Source organism: Drosophila nasuta, chromosome 3, assembly GCF_023558535.2.
Source record: "Drosophila nasuta strain 15112-1781.00 chromosome 3, ASM2355853v1, whole genome shotgun sequence".
Lineage (NCBI taxonomy): Eukaryota > Metazoa > Arthropoda > Insecta > Diptera > Drosophilidae > Drosophila > Drosophila nasuta.
Window position 1 is genome coordinate 25,370,411 of NC_083457.1, and position 23,134 is coordinate 25,393,544.

Genomic DNA, 23,134 nt, shown 5'->3' on the forward strand with positions numbered 1-23,134 from the left:
TAGCTAAAGCGCATTGAAGCTCTAAAGTTGATGTAAAGCTCATTTGACCATCCAAGTTCGTTAATTTATAGTTAAAGCACATGGAAGCTCTCTATGTGTAATTAAAAGCTTCATAAAGATAGCTATGTTATAGCTATGTCTAATGCATAAAAACTTACTAAAATTGCTTTTGCTTAATGATTAAAGTTTACAATATTTAAGATAATTTATCATAAAATTAATTGATGATTTTTTTTAAGTACATTGAAGTTGCAAGGCGTTAGTCTAGAACTCATTAAGGTGCAGCAGTTTCTATCTGAAGCACGCGGAAGTTTACGGCTTTATGGCCAAGTCCATAAACGATAATTAGAATCTACTTAAGAAACCATCAACGGAACGAGTTCATTCCACTATTTTTTTAGTGTGTGCAATCATTTGTCCATTGCTTCGAACATAGAGCAGAAATTAAACCTGAACCTAAAGCTAGACTGCAACCGCATTGTAAAGTGTGACTCAATGCGGCTGTAGACCACAACTTGACCTCCATTTCGAGACAATTACAACAACGTCAAGTTGTCAGTTGTCGAGAGACGCGACGCGACGCGACGAGATGAGAAAAAACAGAGACAAATCAAAACAAAATAACGTTGTGGTCCTTAACTGAAGCAGCGACAACAACAGCAATAGCAGCGAGTGTTAACAAATTGAGTTACAAATGCAAACAAGATGCAACGTGGGATCAACGAGGCTGCCACATTGTGGCCCAGTTGTCAGTTGCCAGTTGCCAGTTGGAGTCGCTTCACTTAGAAAGGGCAACTACAATACGGAGAGTACTGGAAACTGGAAAATGCGGTCACTGGGAGTTGCCTGATACAGTTGTTAAGCTTGCCACATTGCAGCATCAGATTGCAACGCATGGCATCTCTTGGCCAGTTGCAAGTTGTGTGCTGTGTGTTGTGTGTGTGGCGCAATGGCCATAAACTAAGTAATGGCCATAAGTGAAAGTTTTTCACTTGCAGCGCTCGCTGCCTTGGCAACATACATCATCATTATTATTACGATCATTATTGCCGCGTCGTCTTCATCATGAGGAATGAACCTGCTGGCCAATGTACGAGATTCGGAGTGCAAAGAAAAGTAAAAAAAAATATAAAAGCCAAAGTCGCTGCCAAAGCAAACGAAGGCAAAAGTTGTCATGCCCCGAAATGGGTTAAACGTGCAACCGGTAGGCAGACAGGGAAACAGGGAGACAGGAAGAGGGGGGACAGACCCGCCAAGCCAGACTAGCCAACCTGGCCGGGCTAGTCAAGAAATTGAGCGCATGCGGCACGGGGCACAGGCCTTAAAGTATGCTCAAGGCGGCGCACGTTGCGTATACGCAATGAGCACTTGTGTATAATTAAGAAAAGTGAAAAAAACCGCAACAAAAAAAAAAAAAATTATAAAAGATTGCAAAAAAATGCCGTTGAGCGAGTATTATATATTTAAAATCGAATATACGTATATACAAAATTTGTAATTATTTATGCGCTATTGAATTGATTTGGCATTTTGATGCCACACACGTGTTGTGTGTGTTTTCAGCCGAAGGCAACCGAATGTGCCCAGCTGCTAGCTTAATTATAATATTACTTATATACACACATATCTGATATCTACTTAAACATACATATGTACATATATGTATATGTAGGTATGTTTCTGTGCACACATGTTTGAGATGAGGTGAGATGAAGCCGCACATCAAATGTCAGAAAACTTCAGCAACAAGTGGGCAACATTTTTGAAAGTATTCGAAGCTGTAAGATAAACTGTTAATAATAAGCAGACATAATGCGGAGCACAGCTGTCAGATACCCTGCAAGGTGATAAACAGTCTTTATAGAGTAGTAAAAGTGTTGTCTACAAGATAGTAATTATATATCATATAAGTTTGTTCACCAAATAAACATAGAAAGTGAACTCAAAAAGCGTATTATGAGTATCCTACACGTATTTTGGATTAAGTAAAAGTTACAGCATTTGTTAAGGCCTTGCTTCAGTTACTATTCCAGGGTATCCATCTAAATAAACAAATGATGACCCAATTTAAAAAAAATATGCGCACAAGTGAATGGCATCGCGGCTGTTTTGTATGCAAATTAATTGGTAACACTTTGCGGCAACAACAACAATACAAATATTACTATAACACTACATACACTTACAACAATAATAATCATAGTTAAGTAAGACGCAACAATACAAAACTCCAACTCCAACTCCAACTCAAATACAGAGTTTGAAACTGAAATCGTTATGCAAGCGCGAATGCACATATGAATACTTCATAGTATGTATATGTTAATCATAATCATGCTTGAATACCACTCATGAATGCTCGCTGTATGCACATGTATTTCACAAATGGGGCTCTGTGTGAATCGAACGTGCATGGCCAATTTAAATGCGGCTAAAATACTTGCCCAAACAAAACAATTACCAATGGGATTATGCCAACATTTTGTTTGCTCAAAAAACTAGCAAGAAACCTAAACTAAATCATACGAAATACCGAATGCTGGAGCGTGCCCCAAAACATAAACAACTCGCATGCCGATTATTTGATGACTAACCCCATGAACTGAACTGTACTAAAAGTGAGCTGAATGAATGTGTTTAAAGTATAAATACGTGCTTCGTAAGATAAATGTTTTTTTTTTACGTTTTGGCCAGTTTTATTCTAAAGTTCGACAGGTTTCAGCAAATGACGATAGAGCAAAAATATTCTGAAACAAGTGAGAGTACTTTATACGCAATTGCACGACTACGAAATACCCTTTCTTTATTACTCAAATATCAAATTTATAATCTCTTTATTCTCATCATATGTAATCGTCACTTTTTTGTATGTTCTTCATCATCATTTAACGAAGTTACTCTTCTGTGTGTATTCAATTGGCGCAGGGTATATAAAAAAATGAGGGAAACTATAAAAAGTAGTTATAAACTTAATACCTGGCATTTAAGCAGTAATTATAGAACAATTTAAAATTATAATTAATAAACAAGTCGAGCAAAACTTGTCTATTTTTAATGTGCCGCAGGGGGAATTAAAAACTGGTAAATTTAATGTAGAGCATCTTTATAAAGTTTTTAAGTGAATTTTGCTTTTACTGAAATTTGAATGATGGTTCTAAAATACAAGTTCTAAAAGCGAACTTTTTTTAAATAATAAATTTAGAATAGTTGCGATTAACTTTAATAATCGCTAAAGCGTATTTCAATATAATTGCACACTTCCTTAACAATTGTATATTATATATAGTATGGTAATATAAAAGGTAGCTGTTGATAATTCTTTATTTATAGCTTTTGTTTGTTGAAAAAGGCATAGATCTGCTAATAGCAAATTTTTATCGAGAATGAATTAGATTTTAATGCCAAATGGTAAGTTGAGCAAAGTAATTTAGCTTTAGATGATATAACTTTAATCGATGTATTTCTAAATAGAACAAAAGTCTTCTTATTATATAGGAATAATTCCTTAACTGCTGATGATTTGTTATTGATAGGAATTCATTTTGAACTCTCAAGTTTTAATAGCAAATTTGTTCGCGAGTGAAATAGCTTGTTATGTCAAATGATAAGCTCAGTAAAGTAGTTTAGCTTTAGATGATAAAACTATAAACTTTAACTAGAATTTAATTGATTTATGTGTGTGGCTACAATAAAGTGCACTTTCATATACATACACTCTCAGAAATTTTACCCCTTTTACCATAAAACATCAAAATTCTTTTATGATAGGGATTAAGCTTAAGGCTGTTCAAGCGTAGTTAGGCTTTACTTAAGTGGCAGGATTCACTGTGAATTAGGGTTAAGCATGCCACTAGCATTTTACGATCATGTGAGTGTTTCTGGACATAGACTTAGTCAAAGTCACATTCACAGTCACATTCGTTGCCACAGTCGAAGTTGCAGTCACAGTTGCCGGTGGCAAAGTGGCACAGTCAGGCGCCAGCTGCAAGTGCTGGCCAAAAAAGCAACAAAAAGCCATTCAAAAAAAACCGGCCATAATTCCCACGAGCCGCAAAACCAAATATTTTGTTGGCCAAAAAATAAAAAAAAAAACAACACTTTTAAAGAGAGAGATATATAAAAAACATCAGCAAATTGTAGGCAAATAAATGCTTGGGCTGAAGGCTAGAAATGGAAGCTGGAGGCTGACTGGTTACTTGGTTGGTTGGTTGGTGTCTTGTCTTGAATGCAGGTCAAATCTTTGCCTGTCCGGCCACCACAGGAGTAAAGTATTTTCTCAGACCTACTTTTCGATGCGATGCCTTTCCCCAAACTCGGAAACTCGGAACTTACCTTTGGGCATGCCACATGGCGCCTTTGTGCGCGCATTATCCAAGAAATCCAAGTCATAAGCTCGTGCAGGTGGATACGTGAGGGCCACGTGTGCCTCGACTCCCAGTTGCTGCAGCTGCAACAGACACAGGCCGAGGCAGAGACACACAATCGAGGGCACCAAGAGCGCGGTGCAGGCCACGCCTTTGGGTCTTTTATCGATGGACAGTTTCATGTTTTTGATGTTGTTGTCGTCTTTATTATTGTTGTTGTTGTGTAATTTCTGTTGCTTAGTTATTGCAAATGTATTGCGTATTGTTGTCGCGTCTCTCTGTCGACGGAATGATATAACCGCCAGACAACAACAACAGCAATCAGCCAAAGCTTAGAGCACACCTTTCGTTACACGAATATTCCGACCAATTACGAATATTGACACATTATATTTATTATATTCACTTGTTTACAATTTCTGGGGCACTGTAAAGAGAAGAAACATAAGGAGGAGGATAAATTGGTTATTAATCGAATGTTTGTTTGTAAAATAAATTTATATATTTTTAATAGCTTTGTGTTTCCGGTTGCTATTTTAAGCGTAGCCTTGACATGATTTGTAATAAAATATTGTGTTGGAATTTGAATTTTCTCTTCTACTAAATAAATAGTTTTTAAATTATACAAATTTTGTATTTTGAGTGCAGCAGCTGCTGAAGATTTAATTGATTTTAATTGATAAGCGTCAAGAACATATTAAAAGCTAAAAAATTAATTTTATATTCAAAATGTCTTTTGTTAAATTGCTGCTTTGATTGAAACAAGCAGTGGAGAAATTTCTTATTAATAGATTAATTTTCTAAAAATATTGTTATATATTTTTAACAGCTTTGTGTTTCCAGTATTTTCAGCTATGATTTTAATATAGTCTTGACACAATTTCTAGTTTGGAATTCGAGTTTTTTTACTACTAACAAAATAGTTTTTAAATTGTGGAATTTGTTTTCTTCAAGTGCAGCAGCTGTTCAAGTCTTTAAATGATTTTGAATTAAGCGATAAGAATATGTAAAAAATTGTACTCGTCATTACATATTTTAAATTGCAGTTACAAAAAATTCCATTACTTTAAATTTCCATTGTTAAACTGATTGCCAATGACTAAGTGTGTCAGTCAGTCAGCAAAGTGTTTATTTCTTGTGTTATGCACATAGTTTAGTTATTAGTATTTAAATGAGTTTTGTTTTAGTGCCTGTCAAAGGTTCAATTGCATAATTCGTTGAGCTCTAAAAAGATTATTTATTGCCTTTTTTTTTCGTAAAAGCAAAAACAATGCCTGCTCATTTTCCCAGCCGCAAAAACCATTAAAATAGATTTTCATAACAGCTACAAGAGACAAGGCGGAAAATCCCGCAAAATGTGTTGAAAGATATATACGTATATATATTTTTATATTTGTATTTTTCGGGCAGCCGGTGACAGACTTTTCCATGGCGTGTAATGAAGCCATAAAGCCAGCTCAAAACATCAAAAGCCGTCAACAGATTTGGCTATGGACACAGCTCAAAGCAAAAAAAAAAAAAGCCAAAAGCTGCGTGTGAAACGCAGTTCAATGTACAGAGCAGAGAGTACTTGACTATGCGATATCAACTACAGACAACTACAACGCCTTCCTTCAGCTGGTTCAGTTTGAAGTGAAATCGAAGGTTTTTTCTGTTTGTGCCGCATTCGTTCAACAAACTAATCAAAGCCAATGACAGCTGCCAAAGCAAATGACGTGCTTAACACGGGCCACAAATCAGCTTGAGAAACAACAGCAACAACATCGAAGAATTATGCAGCCATTGGACTCTAAAAGAAGCAAATGTACCCTGTAAATGCCAAAGACTTTCAAGGGAACTTTGAAGGCAAAAATGGGAAGAATCTTTTAGTGGTAGATGAAGAGATCTAAATATAGAATGAAGTTTTGCCTTCGGATTAAAATTCTAAATCTTAAGATTAATTATAATATGGTATTTAGTTATTATTGCTAATGTTAAGTGTTAATTTAGTATGCAAACATTGTTTTAGAATATGAGCAGAATGTATTTATAGTATAGTTTCATGTTTGGTTGAATGTCCTATTCAAATTAATAATTATAATACAATTCTAGTTGATTTTAACTAAGACTAAATGTTCATTTAATGTATTTCTGCTATAAGTTTTAATATGTTTCCTTTTCAGTATAATAGTGAAGAATGTTTTAAGTATATGCTCGTATAATTAACAGCAGGAAGTCTATGTATAGAGTTGAAGGTCTTGTTAGCTTGCACTCTTTATTAAATATATTTATGCATAATAATACACAAATTATATGAAGTTTTAGAATAACTTTTCACCTGAGTAGATGTTCTTTAAAATGTTTAAAATGTATTCTACCAGCATGCTGTATCTTGCTCAGTTCTTAAGATATTATTTTTGGCCAGGAAAAATGGTAAAATATAGTGCAGCAGTTGCATTTCAATTGCTGTTTTAAATGTGCTCATATTTGCATATGACAAAATTATCATTACTAAGAAATTTATGGATGCATTATTTGGGAATACTAAACTTGGCACTGTTCCTTATAAAATCTTTGTGCCTAGCATATTGAATCTCTAATAAATGATAGAGAACAGTAAAACATAAATCACAATTGTGTTCCTATTTATAGTAAGGATAGAAACAAATATTTATTATTGCCAAGATCTAGTCTTTAACCATTTATTCCATCAATTTATTTTACAGGGTATTTGCAGGTGAATTCTGCCTTGATTTGTTCGCAAAATTCATAAATAAACTGTACCTAAACTGTGGCAGCTACCTGCAAGCGTAGCTGAAAGCTGTCTGGTGGGCGTGGAAAATCTCAACAAATCTGGCTAACAAATGGCGACCGAAATGGGCGGCTCAAATGTGTGGCACAAGTTGAACGTTTTTTGTTGTTGGCTTTGTTTTTGTTTTGTGTGCCGCGCCACGAATTGTTTTGATATGGCTACAAAATTGTGGCTCTGTTTTTGACAGGCAAATTGCATGTGGCTAAGATAAATGAACGGCAATTGGTGTTAGTTGGTCGAAATGATTGGCAAAAGATGGCAGAAGAAATGTCGACAATTTAAAATAGAATTGCGAATTGGAACGCAGATAAAGAAGAGAGGTGCTGGAATCAGTAGTCAGAAGACACGTTCCACTTCTGGTTTCTTTTGAGCCCGAGTGTAATTAAAGTTTGCGCCTGGACACCGAAGGCAATAATCTACCAAGTCATTGTCCAATGCCAGACCGAGCAACGACTCTACTATATATATATATAAATATATATACAACAAAAAATCTACAATCTTTTATAAGCCGTAACGGTAGCAACAACTTCCGAACAGCTGTTGACTGTTGGCCATTTGCTTCGGTTTCGTCTGGGTTGTTCATCATGTTTTTTATAGTCGCTTTATTTTATTTTTTTTTTTGTTGAGAGCGACTTGCCTCGTTTGGTTACTCTAGAAATTGTCTGGCATTGAGAGCGCGCACCAGCGACAACTATGACAGACGTTGACCACAAAATGCTTGACATTGAACCACATACATATCAAAAGCTAGTTAACAACAACAACAACGACGGAAAGCGCCAAGTGCATATGTAAAAAAAAGGCTAATTAAGTTTATGCGAAGTGTAAACATAAAGTATAATAAAGAAACTGCTGTCGCAGCACTCGAAAATTAATTGAAAAAATATTTAGAGCATAGATCACAACTGGGTTAGAACCAATTGCCAATTTCTCAATTGTCGATTGTAGATTGCTGATTGGGAGCGGTTTCCCGCTACGAAATTGTATGCGACCCGCATCGAATTCAAAAAGTTTTTTTGTTTTCGTTTGTTTTTTTTTTTTTGGTAATGCAATATGCCCACATTTTCCACCTTTTCGCATTTCCACATGTTTCCAAGAGCTTAGGCAATTTGGCACACAGCTGGAAAGCGACGTAAACGTAACGAAAGAAACAGCTAATAACACAAGCAACTACAACAATTACGTCTTAAAGATACAAGATACATTTCTCTCACACGCAATGAATACGCAAAATTTCTGGCATTGCATAAGCTTAAAGGTGAAGCTGCGCTTATGCGCTCAAGAGACCCTTAATTAATTAGAAACTTGGCTTTATTAATTAAGCTGAAATGCTATTAAGTCAAACATTTAAAGCTGTTGAAAGCCGCGTCGAAATTTGTGCGTTGAAGTTCTTTGAGTTACACACGCACACAGGCACACACTTGACTTTGCCTGCTGCTGTGGGCTATCGATTATGGCCAAGACGTAAACATTTTGGCCACGCTACTCATGTTCGATTCACAGCACAGCAGAGCAGAGCCGAGCACAAGCTGCGGGAAAAATGCAGTCCAACTGGTTACGAAATATTCGAAAAGCTCATTCATGTTCAGCTTGAGATACAATTTTCAAAATAAGAAAAGAGAAAAAACACAACACAACACAAAATACACACAGGCAGCTCAATAAAGGTACACAAATTTGTACCGCCAGCGAAGAGTGTGAGTGTGTGCGAGTGTGTGTGTGCCCAGAAACCGGTTGCTGGCCCAAAACAAAATAGTCAGCTATTAATGGTTTTACGATAGATAGATACTCACACTATGCGATCTGCCACCACAGCAACAAGTGCTCCCAACTATCTCTGTATCTCTCTCTAGCTTTAGTTTTAGCTTTTTGTTGTATCTGTATCTTTGTGTTTGTATCTGTATCTGTAACTGTAACGAATGTGGCAGCCTCCATTGGTAAAGAAACAAGCAAACAATTTAGAAGCGCGCTCCAATTTTTAACGAGAAATTACCAAAATTAGAAAAAAAATTTGCCAAAACTACAGCCAAAGTAATAGAGCTGAAATTGATTTTAAATTGTTGTTTAAAAATTGTGTAATAAACGTTGGGCGCGTTACAGGAAGTTGGGCTGATTGAAACACAATTTTGTTAGCTCAAAATGCGGGTCAAACATTAAATTTGTAATTTATTTTGCCCGCTTTGAAGGAATCAAATTAATTATTTGATTTTCTTATTTTTAATTAAATATATATCTGCCATTTAATTATGTTGTATAGTAATACAAATAAAGTTACAAAATAATGAAAGCGTTTTTAAATATTTTATTGCTAACCAATGTTCAACTCTACTTTTAAGAGTGGATAATAATTTTGTTTCTAGTAGAATAGACTCGTTAAAAATATATTATTGGCTTAATATATTTATTAAGTACATTTTAGTATAGTAGTAGTAATAAATAAAACAAATTTTCCTGTAATAATTTGTTTATAAAACATTTTTATCGTAGCAATAAGATTTTCTTTATAGGGGATTACTTTATGGGTGCGCTCAAAGCTGCTCAGAAAATGTCACATAAATTTATTGTTATTATTATCTAATAAAAAAAATTAATAGCACACACAAAATATAAAATATATAAATGATATTCAAGGCGCACACAAACTTTCTAATCAGGCTTTATTGATAAACTGCACGTTGAATTTTGAGTTTGATAAGTTCGATTCACGCACCATGAAACACACAAAACACACACACACACACACACGGGCAAACATGGCGTATGCGTTATGGCCAACGGCTATTAACGGTGTCAGAGCTGCTTGAGTGTTTGCTGCTGTGCGAGCCAAAAAGCTGCGAAAGTCATCGTCATTATGATGAGTATGATGAGTGTTATGAGTGTGTGATTCGGTTTCAATTTGCGCACAAATTTCTCAACATGCGAGTAACTGGGAATTTGATTTGGAATGGGGAATGTCACGCATTGAAAGAGAGTTGCTTTGCGTCGAGTTGAATCGCGACGAGTTAGCGATTGACAAATCCACATTTTATGCCAATTTGGCCTACTATAATTGCTATCAGGCTATTTGCCATCTGAGCTGTCCAACTGTTTGGTTTAGTTTTATTCGTGACATAAATAGCGCCACTTGGCCAACTCGAAATTGTGGCTGTAACTGTGGCTCCAGCTCTAGCTTAAGCTCTAGCTTTGGCTTTGGCTCTCTGTGTGTTTGCCTCGTTGATTAACAAGTTGACCAAGTTGCGTCCTCAAGTGACGTTGATGCGTGGTTGTGCTCGTGCAAATGTGCAACATTTGGCATTTGGGGGCCCAGTTAGCTGCTCTGTCTGTCTGTCTTGATGTCTTGCTGTCGCTTGTTAATCAATTTAATTAGTAAAATAAACACATTCAGCAACATTCAGCAACAAAGCAGTTGCTTATTTATTTATTTACAGTGAAAGTTGCCACTTTTCTATTAATTTGTTTTCTATTTCGATTTGCCTTGGAATGCGCCACTCGAAAAGTTATAATTTGTAAAAAATTAACAAATTTGAGCTGATGTGCTACAAATACTTTTGCGTATTTAGATTTCAAAATTAACATAAAATTAAATTTTGTAATCTAGTCGAACTGGTGCAGCAAGTTCGTGTCTTAAGTCATTCGTTTTTAAATACCTTATCAAAGGCCATTTTAATTATGTTACAAAATGTCCAACGCCTTGAATGCTGTCGATCGTTATGGGTAGCTCTCGACAGATATGTTGACAGCAATGTGGTACAGCAAAGCTTCGATATACTGTACAATAATCACTGCTAAGCGAATTTATGCGAATTTTCGGTTCTGGTTTGTTTTATTTATTTAATTTGAATGGCATTATGGAAAGCCACAGCAATCAACTTTCACAAGAATCAAGCCTAACGAGCTACACAAGTTTTTGTGTTAAGGTTTTTTTAATAGCCAAAAGCCAAAGCAATAACTAAAGCTAAAACAAATGATATAGCTAAAGTTAAAGCTATAGTTATGGCTAGTCAAAGTCGAGGTCAGGGTTCAGGCGACAGCGTTAAGCGTTTATTTGTTAGTCGAGTACTTGTCGAGTTTATTGTCTGGCAAACTTGATCCCTAAACATTTGTTGCTGTTGTCTTTATTGCAGTTACTATAGACACAGCATAAACATTGCCTATAAGATCATATTTCATCAAGATGGCAAGCACACAACAATTGTGCTCATGAAATGATGGCCGTTTTGCCTCAGTGGTTTGTTGGTATTAGATGGCAGCCAGAGGAGACAACTGGAGTCTTGACTTAGGCCCCGCACTTGAGACTTGTCGCATCAACCTGTTTGTTATTGTTGTGTTATTGGGTGTTTAATTTGCTGAACTTGTTTGCTGAGTTTCATGGAGAGGAGCAGCGTTTAGTACAAATTGATTTGTGGCTCGTAAATTGTATTTATAAACATTAAATCATTGTTTAAAGCAGTTTTATTTTTCATATTGACACCGCTCACCTGGTGCCAACCACCTGTACACACCTGTTAAATTGATGGCTTGGCTAAAAACCCGTTTCGGGCCTTTTATGCTCATCATTCTGCAACTTTTGCCGCTTCTATTAATTTTTTACATATTAAAAAATGAAAAAAAATTCATTAACGGCATAAATGATGCGCCTTTTGTTTGGCGCATCCAAATGATTTGCATTAACTTTCGCAGATACAAAAAATAAAACATAAAAACACACAAATAAGTATAAAAACAATAACAAATTTCGCTGAATAATTTTAATTTTAAATGGCGTTTTTCTGTGTCATTTTCAGCGAAATTTTGCGTGACTTTTATAAACTTTATTTGTGTTTCTTCTTTACTTTTCTATTTTGGTGTTTTGTTGACCCATACGTAAATGGGCCGTGCTTTGATTTACAATTTGACTTAGACATACTCAGTAATAGATTAACACGCGCCCAGCCGATTGACTGCCAGACCATTGCGTCATATCGCTGATGATATGTGCGGCTTACGGCATTTATTGTCAATTGCTGCCAGACAAACCCTGATAATTGGGATGCAGCTGCTGTGCTGACATTGAAATAAATTGCCGAATGCGGCCAAAGCAATTGGCATAGCTATAAATGGCAAACCACATGGCTATTAGATACCCTATATTGGGAATTTAAGTGCGAGCGAGGCAGTTAACTTTGCTTTCGATATACGCTACAACTACTTGGGGAGTTGCTCATCTTTTAATGTGTGTGAAATCTGACAATTACTTTTCATTTTAACATATTACCTATAATTGATACAGTTTTAGCAAGGGAGATAAGTACATTATATTATAGGCATGTATAATAATACTTTAAATAAATAAATTCACGAAACCCGAACTATTTATTTCCTTACATTATTATCAATGTGTATAATAATAATTAGGATAAATAAATTGTCTAAAAACGCAACTATTCATTTCTATAAACACACTGCTAAGTTGTGCAATGAGTTGGTAAATAGGCGACATAATAATGTTAGCAAGATAATAATGCGCATCATAATACTTTAAATAAATAAGTTTACAAAATACAACACTTGTGCTTGGATTATCTCTAAAAAGTCAACAATTTATTTCTATGGATACGTAGCAAGTATGTGGAATATAAAGTTAACTATAAGCATAACAAAGTCTAGTTGTTTTAACTTGCATAAGCGATATTATAATTTTAGAAAAAAAATAAATGCATTATATATTCATGTAATTTAAATAAATAACTGAGAAAAACACACATCTCGCCTTTTGAAGTGTATCTAAAATTTCACCTTGAAAGCCTATGCATTTCTATAATTGTGCAATATTTAGTTCACTATATACATTACAAAGTCTAGCTTGAATGGGCGACAAATTCGAAAGGGTAATAGCCAAAGGTCACAGCTGTGTGAGCAGCGGGTGGAAGTGCTCTCAAAAATGACCCCAAACTGTTCAGACGACTGTCCGACAAAGATTTTTTTAGTTTCCAGCGGATATTACTGTATGCTCGATGAGGTCAGGTTACTGTCTTGGCTGTGCGGGCACACTGTGACGCTAACCTTAAGGGGGAATTAAGACGAAACGAAAGACTTAGGCAACGAACTTGACGCATTAACATGGCCAAATAAAAATTTTGATTACACTCGTGTGCAATTGTTTCGCAAGCGGCAACGAATGACAAAACTCAACATTGGAATTGGAATGCGATATGTTAATCGAAGTTGTAGTCGTTGCGGCCACTTCCCTTGTCAGTCAGGCATAGACAAGTGCATGTACTTGTACTTGTATATCTATAGATTGTAAATCGGAGAATCGGAGAAGATGCGCAGTTAGTCAGATCGATGGATAAATCGAATATTACATGTTGTGCTTTGCCGTCGTTTATACACTCAATCTTGAAGAGTCAAGATGCGCTCCAAGGTTTTTATTCAACAACAACAGTCAACGAATACTACGTTAAATCTCTAATTGAGTATCAGCCACTCTCTGTATGTGTGTGTGTGTATGTGTGCGTCTGTGTGTGTATATTTCTAACCAGTTTGCTTTTAGCCGTTTCGGTTTCGGCCCCCGCGCACCATTAGACAAATCTTTCCGACTGGTTTCGCTTAGTCGTGTTGTTGCTTGATTCTTCTTGATTTTTTATTGTCGTTTCGCTTATTGAAATTCCTTGTGGCATATTGTATAAGTATGTTAATAAAAATCTCTATAAATATAAGCAACGATTCATAATTCCGTTTGCTGCGTGTCTGTTCTGTGACTGTTCAATAGAATATAATAGAATACTTCTTGCACTCAGAGAGTTCGTTGTGTGGGTTCGATATTGAATCGGATCAGGGGCAGTTGTGTTGTGTTCGAACCATGTTCAGTTGCTGTTAGATGCATGCAGATGGCATCCGGTTTTGTTAGCTGTTTTGTGCTTTGCAGCTGGCTAAAAAGCCAGCGAATTGGCAATGCAGCCGAACCGCATTCCAGGCATGACTAACAGACTTTAGCTGCTCCGAAGAGTTATTACCCTCAAGGTCATTTGTGTTAGCCGCATTTTCAGCTAGTGGCAAGTGACTTGCGGATTATGTGATATAGATTTGTTTCCAATTTGATTCGCTATTGTTGTTTGTTTTTAGCAATTTGTTAGCCCACTTTGTGCTATAGGCCGAAATCAATTTGATGTTGACTGACAAACAGCTCCGTCATTTCGGATTCTTAAAAGCCACCTTTCAAAACGCAAAGTGTAGATACAATCAAACCTTTTAACAGCTTTGGCTAAGCGGCTCAACATCTGAGAGAAGTATTTTTATAAGGTAAGGAAACCTACAATTAATTAACAGCAGATTCTTTGGTCCCAGACAAAAGTTCTTACAGCACGCAACAGTCAAAATACAACATACAAAATAATCTTCATTTGTTTAATGAAAGTCTTTAAGTGCGCACCTCTGAGTCAGTCTGTCGAAAACCTTTCCTAAGTGATTAATGATTTACAAGCAAATACACCAGGAATTTGTCGAATTGTTTTTTGTTTTGTTTGCTGTCGTTGTCGTTGGCCATTCTTTTGTTTTGTCTTGCGGTTGCCACCAATTCGAGCTCGAAAAGAATTGCTCTTTGATTTTAGAAATGATCTCATCTCAGCATTATCATCGTCATCATCATTGAGACAGCATCCCATACTTGTCCGGGACCGGGGATGATGATGATGATGATGATGATGAATATGAGTATATTTTCGTGCCAATTGTGAATGCTAAATGATTATTGCAGGTTTCGCTTCTGATTCCCCAATACCTGAAGCAACAACCTGGCCAAATGCCAAAACACCTGAGCTCCCTGACAGTTCTTTTTTGCGTTTATTTATAGCTCTATGTGTGAATGTGTGCTTCTCCTGACAACACAAAGAACAATAACTGACAAAACCAAAAACAAACAGAAAAAGAAGTAACAAAAAGAAACGTGAATTCCTTTGATGCTCACCTTCGATGCGGCAACTGCAACTGCAAAAGATATGCGATGTAGGCGGCGATAACTTACGAAAAACGAACAAAAATATATACGACGCGAAGCGCAATGTTCCAGAGGGTGCACTGAGGCTTCTCGACTTGTAAAGACTTTGCTGCGACTGCGACTGCGATGAGACGACAGCTAATCAAAAGTTACGACACGCACGCGCTTGCAAGTTACGGTTAGGTAGTTGAAGTTGATGAGAGTAGATGGATGAGAGACACAGAGAGAGAGAGAGAGAGAGAAATAGAGAGGGGAGCACAACGCGCGCGAGGTGTAGCACACGATCAAAGTCACAACAAAAACAATGCAATCGCGGCACTTTTTAACGTTAGTTCCAAATATACGAAAAATCTAAAGCAACGGAATGTTGCGCACTCCACAAAAGAAGATTGCACCCACACACTGTCGATGTGTTAATCAACTAAAATCGAATGCGCATTCAATGTACATTTCGATTGGCTGCATTTGTTTATTAATCAAATACTTTTTCGCCTGATTTATTGCAATGCAACGCGGCACAAGTCAAAAGTATTATTCGTACGTGCCTTGCACACAGACAGCGTCGGCAATAAAAAGCTCACACACTACAACTGTTGGACAGCACACGTCTGTTTCGAAGCACGACTTTTTCTAAACTGGCAGCTCTTGTGTTAAGCTGAGCTTGAGCTGCAGTGGCATCCACTGAGAGTGCGAGAATGAGAGAGCGAAAGCTATGTTAAAGCGTTGCCACATATTTTACATTTACCGCAGTTAATATATTTTCATTGATGGGGCAGCATTAACATTGAGCATAATTTAAATTCTAAAATAAACATTGAGATCCATAGCACGAAAATTGTCCATTATCCAATGGGAGACAATCTTATAATCACCACCAGGTATAGGTAGAACTTTGCTAAGTTTATAATTGAGATGACTAATGGGAAGCTTTTCCACAATAAGAAACCCACTCTGAAAAGAAATCAATTTGGTAATAAATGTTAATACTTAACAACTGCAATTACTTACATAAGGACATGAGTGATTTAAATTGGAATATGAACTAAAAAGACTAAAAAAGAAAAGCGCCACTTTATTTGCTGATTTAGGATTCCGAATTAATTTGCAAAGATCAACGGAGTAATTATAAAGAAATGGCTTATATCCATTTAAACGTTTCATGAAAGTCACGTGAGCCTAAAATATTACAAATATTTTACTTCTTAAGTATTTAACATTTTAGTGATATGTGTTAAATCGTACCCAAAATTTGTTTATAGGTTTCAACAGTTGTATCTTCACGCTAGCGTATTTGTATGTGCGATTTATAGATTTCAAAAAACAAGTTTCGATTTTGCAAAATTCATCAGAAACCTTGCATTCTATATTTGTGAATTCAAAATCGCTGTTTACCTAGGAGGAATAATTAGGATATCACTTAATAAATTTTGAACTTATTTTAATACTTACATGAGTTGAGATATAACATATAATTATGATATTTAATACGATCCCGAAAGCTCCATTAAGATTTGCCATTGTGTCGCGTTCAACTTGGTAACTCGATATGAATTTATTATTATGATATTTTGTTATTTGGTATTTTATTGCGGATAATTATTGAAGCAGAACATGATATAGAAGATTGTCGTCCATTTCAAATAAATCGGTTGATGAGTATATTGACATTTTGACTAAGAAGCTTATCAGTAATGTTAGGTAAGGTCTTAATTAGATTTATTTGTGTATATTTACTTTAACAAAACAAAATAAAGTTATGATATTATATATCTATATTTATTTAAATATCCAATCGATATTTCTTTGATTATTTCACGGTGCTGCATTCAAGTTTATTTGTTTTTAATTGAGATTTAATTGACTATATTATTAAAATACAAATGCTATTTATTACATTTAAATTATAAGAATCCGGCTATTATGCAATACGAATTGTGATACTATCTTGTGTCAGAACGGTCGAATAATTTTTCATACTACAAAATTCCAACTTATGAAATAACTAATTTGGCGATAGATTAGAATATCTTAAAATAAATCATGACCTTAGATCGTTTAATATCCTTTATAATAATGTAAGTTGTAATGCGATAGTCTCCTTCTGGAAGTGGTAGAAGTTCCGTTAGCTTGTAATTCAGAAAACTAATAGGCACCTTATCCACAATTATATCGCCCTATTTAGATAAGTTATTTTAAACTTGGACTAAAATTTAAATATGAGTGATACTTACAGTGTAACGGCAAGTATGGTTAATATTAGTATATGGTTTAATAAGACCGAAGAAAAAGGTTTCAACTTTATTTCCTGGATTGGGATTTCGCATGAAGCGACAAAAATCGAAGGAAAAGTCGAACAGAAAGGGATTATAACCATTTAAGCGTTTCTCAACTGCTACTGTTATCTGAAATAATAAAAAATATATATTTAATTACAGATTCGTAGCTTGCATATCTTTTGTGTTTGATATATACAGCTATGTTGTTGAGAAGTATCTCTGATGTTGAGTATTTCATTGATGCGTACTTATAAGTACGATTTACAGACTTTAGATAGCAGTATTCAAATTTGCCAAACTCTTTATCCGTTGCAATGTATTCCATATTATTGGGTTGCCCAAGAAGTAATTGCGGATTTTTCATATAGTCGGCGTTTATAATTTTTTTAACTGCTTGTGACTCTGTAATTGCATTCTTTCTTTTGTCAGTTATTAGCTGTCACTATTAGCTTGCTTTAGAAAAAAGTGCGCGTAATTTTGTTTACATTTGTTTGATTGGTGCCCTTTTTAATATGGAGTCCACAAAAGAGCATTTTCGTCATATTTTACTTTTCTATTTCCGTAAAGGAAAAAGCGCAGAGAGAGTTGCTAAAAAGTTACGTGATGTGTATGGTGATAAAGCCTTAAAAGAAAGACAGTGTCAAAATTGGTTTCGCAAATTCCGTTCTGGAGATTTTTCACTTAAAGATGAGCCATGGGATTGGAAGGGTGTGGTATATTTTGAGCTGCTTCCAAGGAACCAAACGATTAATTCGGATGTTTACTGTCAACAACTGTACAAATTGAATGCAGCCATCAACGAGAAGCGGCCAGAATTGATCAATCGTAAAGATTTCATTTTCCATCATGACAACGCCAGACCACACACATCTTTGATGACCCGGCAAAAACTGTGACAGCTTGGCTGGGAAGTTTTGATGCATCCACCATATAGCCCTGACCTCGCACCATCAGACTACCATTTATTTCGATCTTTGTGCCAGAAGTTCTATGAGCGTGGAATACAAAATTTGCCGGGAAGATGGCAAAAGGTTATCGAACAAAATGGAAATTATATATTTGATTAAAGTTCATTCTAAGTTTGATTAAAAATGCATTTACTTTCTTTTAAAAAATCCGCAATTACTTCTTGGGCAACCCAATAGTAAATTCAAATTTCGTTCAAATCTGAAAAAGTAAATGAAGTTATTCTTTGTTTATATTTAAATGTTAATATTTACATTAGTAATAAATCCTAATAGAAGGATTAACACAATTATTATTTTGGCGTGGAGTGTACTGCTAACACCCATTATGTCACCGTGATTCAAATTGATGCGCTCAAAACTTTTGCGAACATTTATTGAAGCATAATTTAGTACAGATTGAGATTCTCAACTATTAAAGTTGAATTAGTCGATATTTACCGTTAGGTCAGTGTGTTAATAGTTGAGTCAGTCATTGAACAGTCAAGCAAATAATTTCATATATTATGCATAGATATGGATTAATTTATTTATTTCCTTGAATTCTAAAACAAGTATTCAAAATTTGATTGTTATGTGCATTGATTTGAGGTACTTATATGTACATTACAGATTTATTTCATCAGGTGGGAAAAATTAAAATATTGATTCGGTTTGTATAAGTAAGTTTCACAATAGACTAGAATAACTTATAATAAATCATGACCTTAGTTCGTTTAATATCCTTTATAATCATGTTAGTTGTAATGCGATAGTCTCCTTCAGGAAAAGGTAGAAGTTCCGTTAATTTGTAGCTCAGAAAACTGATTGGCACCTTATCCACAATTATATCACCCTATTCAGATTAAATATTATAAATTGTGACTTCCATTAAGATGCTTTCAATACTCACAGTGTACGGGCAAGAATGGTTAATATTAGTATACGGTTTAATAAGACCGTAGAAGAAATTTACAACTTTATTTCCTGTATTGGGATTTTTCATGTAACGACACAAATCCACGGAAATGTCGTACAAAAATGGTTTATAGCCATTCAAGCGTTTCTCGACTGCTATTGTTATCTGAAATTATAACGAAATATATACACTAACAGATCTTTTGGTGACATAAATTTCACTATTTGTACATACAACTAAGTTTTTGAAAACTATCTCAGATGTTGAATATTTCACTGATCCATACTTATAGGTCCGATTCACAGACTTTAGATAACAATAATCGAATTTTCCGAATTTTTTATCTGTTGCAATGCATTCTAGGTTAGTAAATTCAAATTTCGAATATATCTGAAAGAACATAAAATATAGTCACCCTTTGTTTATTTAATAAAATGTGAATATTTACATTAGTTATGAATCCCAATATGAGGATTAGCACAATTATTATTTTGGTATGGAGTTGACTGCTACCATCCATTATGTCACCGTGTTGTGTACTTGATTCAAATGGTTGACAAAACAAAATAAAGTTATGATATTATATATCTATATTTATTTAAGTATACAATCAATATTTCTTTGATTATTTCACGGTGCTGCATTCAAGTTTATTTGTTTTTAATTGAGATTTAATTTACTATATTATTAAAATACAAATACTATTTATTACATTTAAATTATTAGAGCCAAGCTATTACGCAATACGAATTCTGACAGAATCTTGTGTCAGAACAGTAGCAAAATTTTTTCATAATTTGGCAATAGACTAGAATATCTTAAAATAAATCATGATCTTAGTTCTTTTAATATCCTTTATAATCATGTACGTTGTAATGCGATAGTCTCCTTCTGGAAGTGGTAGAAGTTCCGTTAGCTTGTAATTCAGAAAACTGATTGTCACTTTATCCACAATTATATCCCCCTATATAGATAAGTTATTTTAAATTTGGACTAAAATTTAAATAGGTGTGATACTTACAGTGTAAGGGCAAGTATGGTTAACATTAGTATATGGTTTAATAAGACTGTAGAAAAAGGTTTCAACTTTATTTCCTGGATTGGGATTTCGCATGAAGCGACAAAAATCAAAGGAAAAGTCGTAAAGAAATGGCTTATAACCATTCAAGCGTTTCTCGACTGCTACTGTTATCTGAAATAATAAAAAATATATATTTAATTACAGATTCGTAGCTGGTATATATTTTGTGTTTTATAAATACAACTATGTTGTTGAGAAGTATCTCAGATGTTGAGTATTTCATTGAAGCGTACTTATAGGTACGATTTACAGACTTTAGATAACAATACTCGAATTTGCCAAACTCTTTATCCGTTGCAATGCATTCCATATTTGTAAATTCAAACTTCGAATATATCTGAAAACAAAAACATAAAAAATTAAATTATTTTTATTTATTTTAATATTAATATTTACATTTGTTATGTATCCTAGTATAAGGATTAACACAGTTAATATTTTAATGTGGAGTGAACTGCTGCCACCCATTATGTCACCGTGATCCGTGCTTGATTCAAATTGATGCGCTCAAAACTATTGCGAACTCTGTATTGCGAATATTTATTGAAGCATAACTTAGTATAGATTCAGATTGTCAACTATTAAAGTTGAATTAGATAGTAAAAGTCGATATTTACCGGTAGGGCTGTGAGTTAATAGTTGAGTCAGTTAGTAAGCAATTCAACATTCGATTGCTATGTGTATTGTTTTGAGATTTTTATACATTACAGATGGAGAAAATTGATTTATTGATTCGGTTGCTATAAGTAAATATTACAATAGATTAGAATAACTTAAAATAAATCATGATCTTAGTTCTTTTAATATCCTTTATAATCATGTACGTTGTAATGCGATAGTCTCCCTCAGGAAATGGTAGAAGATCCGTTAATTTGTAGCTCAAAAAACTGATTGTGACTTCCATTATGATGGTTTCAATACTCACAGTGTACGGACAAGAATGGTTAATATTAGTGTACGGTTTAATAAGACCGTAGAAGAAATTTGCTACCTTATTTCCTGGATTGGGATTTTTCATGTATCGACAGAAATCCACGGAAATGTCGTACAAAAATGGTTTATACCCATTCAAGCGTTTCTCGACTGCTAATGTTATCTGAAATTATAATACTAATAGATTTCTTGGTGACATAAATTTCACTATTTGTACATACAACTACGTTTTTGAAAACTATCTCAGATGTTGAATATTTCACTGATGCATACTTATATGTCCGATTCACAGACTTTAGATAACAATAATCGATGGATTGGGATTTTTCATGTATCGACAGAAATCCACGGAAATGTCGTACAAAAATGGTTTATACCCATTCAAGCGTTTCTCGACTGCTAATGTTATCTGAAATTATAATACTAATAGATTTCTTGGTGACATAAATTTCACTATTTGTACATACAACTACGTTTTTGAAAACTATCTCAGATGTTGAATATTTCACTGATGCATACTTATATGTCCGATTCACAGACTTTAGATAACAATAATCGAATTTTCCGTATTTTCTATCTGTTGCAATGCATTCTAGGTTAGTAAATTCAAATTTCGAATATATCTGAAAGAACGTAAAAAGTTAGGCCACCCTTTGTGTATTTATTAAAATGTGAATATTTACATTAGTTATGAGTCCCAATATGAAGATTAGCACAATTATTATTTTGGTATGGAGTTGACTGCTACCATCCATTATGTCACCGTGTTGTGTACTTGATTCAAATGGTTGCGCTAAAAAAAATTTCGAACTCTGTATTACAGATATTTATTGAAGCTTAACATAAAAAACATAGATGAAGATAATCGTTCAATTAAACAAAATTGGAAAATGTGAATATTAATAATTCTAGGTAATGGTATGTGAATGAGTGTATGAAGTTTGTATGTATCATCAAAGTTCGATTCAATGATAAGGAATCGTTAACTATAGTATTATGATACACAAAAATTTCAACCTTCTAGTATTTATCTCTTGGTCAGTGAGTTGATAGTTCTTTCAGACAATGAAGCAGACAGACAAGGAATTATTTTAATAGTTGGAAAATATTGCGGGTGTCACGTTGATTTCAAATATATTGATAAATAATCTTGTAATAATCAGATAACAAGCTATAAAGTTAATCATTAAAATATCCTAAAATAGGTATTGACGTAAACTCTTTTAATGCTACTGACCACCACGGTGCCTCGAACGCGATAGTCTCCCTCAGGAAGCGGTAAGATTTTTGTTAATTTGTAGTCGAGAAAGCTTATCGGTAGTTTATCCATAAGTAAATCCTCCTATTAAAATTAAATTCTTGATTATTAATTTTAAGTGATTCTCCAATACTTACGCTGTAAGGGCATGTGTGGTTAATATTAGTATAAGGTTGAACAAGGCTTAAAAAGAAAGTTTGTACCTTATTTCCTGAATTGGGATTTCTCATGTAGCGACAATAATCAAAAGAAATGTTGTAAAGAAATGGTTTATAGCCATTCAAGCGTTTCATAAGTTCAATTTGTAACTGAAATGGTGTAAAGAAAATGTAGTTAGCAAGTTGCTTGCAGACAGTAAAAATAAATAAGATTGATATATACAACGATGTTATTGATGGGAACTTGAAGGGGCAAATATTTCGCTGATGCGTATTTATAAGTACGATTAACGGACTTTAGATAACAATAGTCGAATATGCCGAACGCTTTATCTATTGCAACACATTCCAAGTTAGTAAACTCAAATCGCGCGTAAATCTAAAAATTTTATTAAAATAAGTATTTTAATTAATTTATTTAAATATGTATTT

The 23,134-nt window shown here is 34.4% G+C and overlaps 3 protein-coding genes across 9 annotated transcripts in view; all 3 read right to left on the reverse strand.

Annotated features, from left to right (window-relative positions):
* Positions 1-15,758, reverse strand: part of LOC132789821 (uncharacterized) — a 28,321-nt gene extending 12,563 nt beyond the window's left edge. For all 6 annotated transcript variants that reach the window (XM_060798101.1, XM_060798103.1, XM_060798100.1 and 3 more), the window contains exons 1-2: positions 15,104-15,758; positions 4,333-4,791 (exon numbers count right to left, since the gene is read on the reverse strand). In XM_060798101.1, the coding sequence (XP_060654084.1) occupies positions 4,333-4,546 (214 nt within the window). In that variant the 5' untranslated portion in view covers positions 4,547-4,791; positions 15,104-15,758. The remainder of the gene's footprint in view (positions 1-4,332; positions 4,792-15,103) is intronic.
* Positions 15,759-15,928: 170 nt separating this feature from the next.
* On the reverse strand, positions 15,929-16,651 carry LOC132788113 (uncharacterized). The gene is made up of 4 exons (XM_060795432.1): positions 16,583-16,651; positions 16,376-16,525; positions 16,142-16,309; positions 15,929-16,084 (listed from the first exon to the last, which is right to left on the reverse strand). Exons 1-4 carry the CDS (start codon positions 16,649-16,651, stop codon positions 15,929-15,931), a joined length of 543 nt encoding a protein of 180 aa, XP_060651415.1.
* A 3,408-nt stretch (positions 16,652-20,059) lies between these two features.
* LOC132788447 (uncharacterized) lies at positions 20,060-20,601 on the reverse strand. Of its 2 annotated transcripts, none has more exons than XM_060795875.1 (3): positions 20,535-20,601; positions 20,294-20,464; positions 20,060-20,163 (listed from the first exon to the last, which is right to left on the reverse strand). In XM_060795875.1, exons 1-3 carry the CDS (start codon positions 20,574-20,576, stop codon positions 20,134-20,136), a joined length of 243 nt encoding a protein of 80 aa, XP_060651858.1. In that variant the 5' UTR covers positions 20,577-20,601; the 3' UTR covers positions 20,060-20,133. The 2 variants fall into 2 exon arrangements, with proteins under 2 accessions (XP_060651858.1, XP_060651857.1); XM_060795874.1 differs by having other exon boundaries at positions 20,060-20,236.
* Between the last annotated feature and the right edge of the window lie 2,533 nt (positions 20,602-23,134).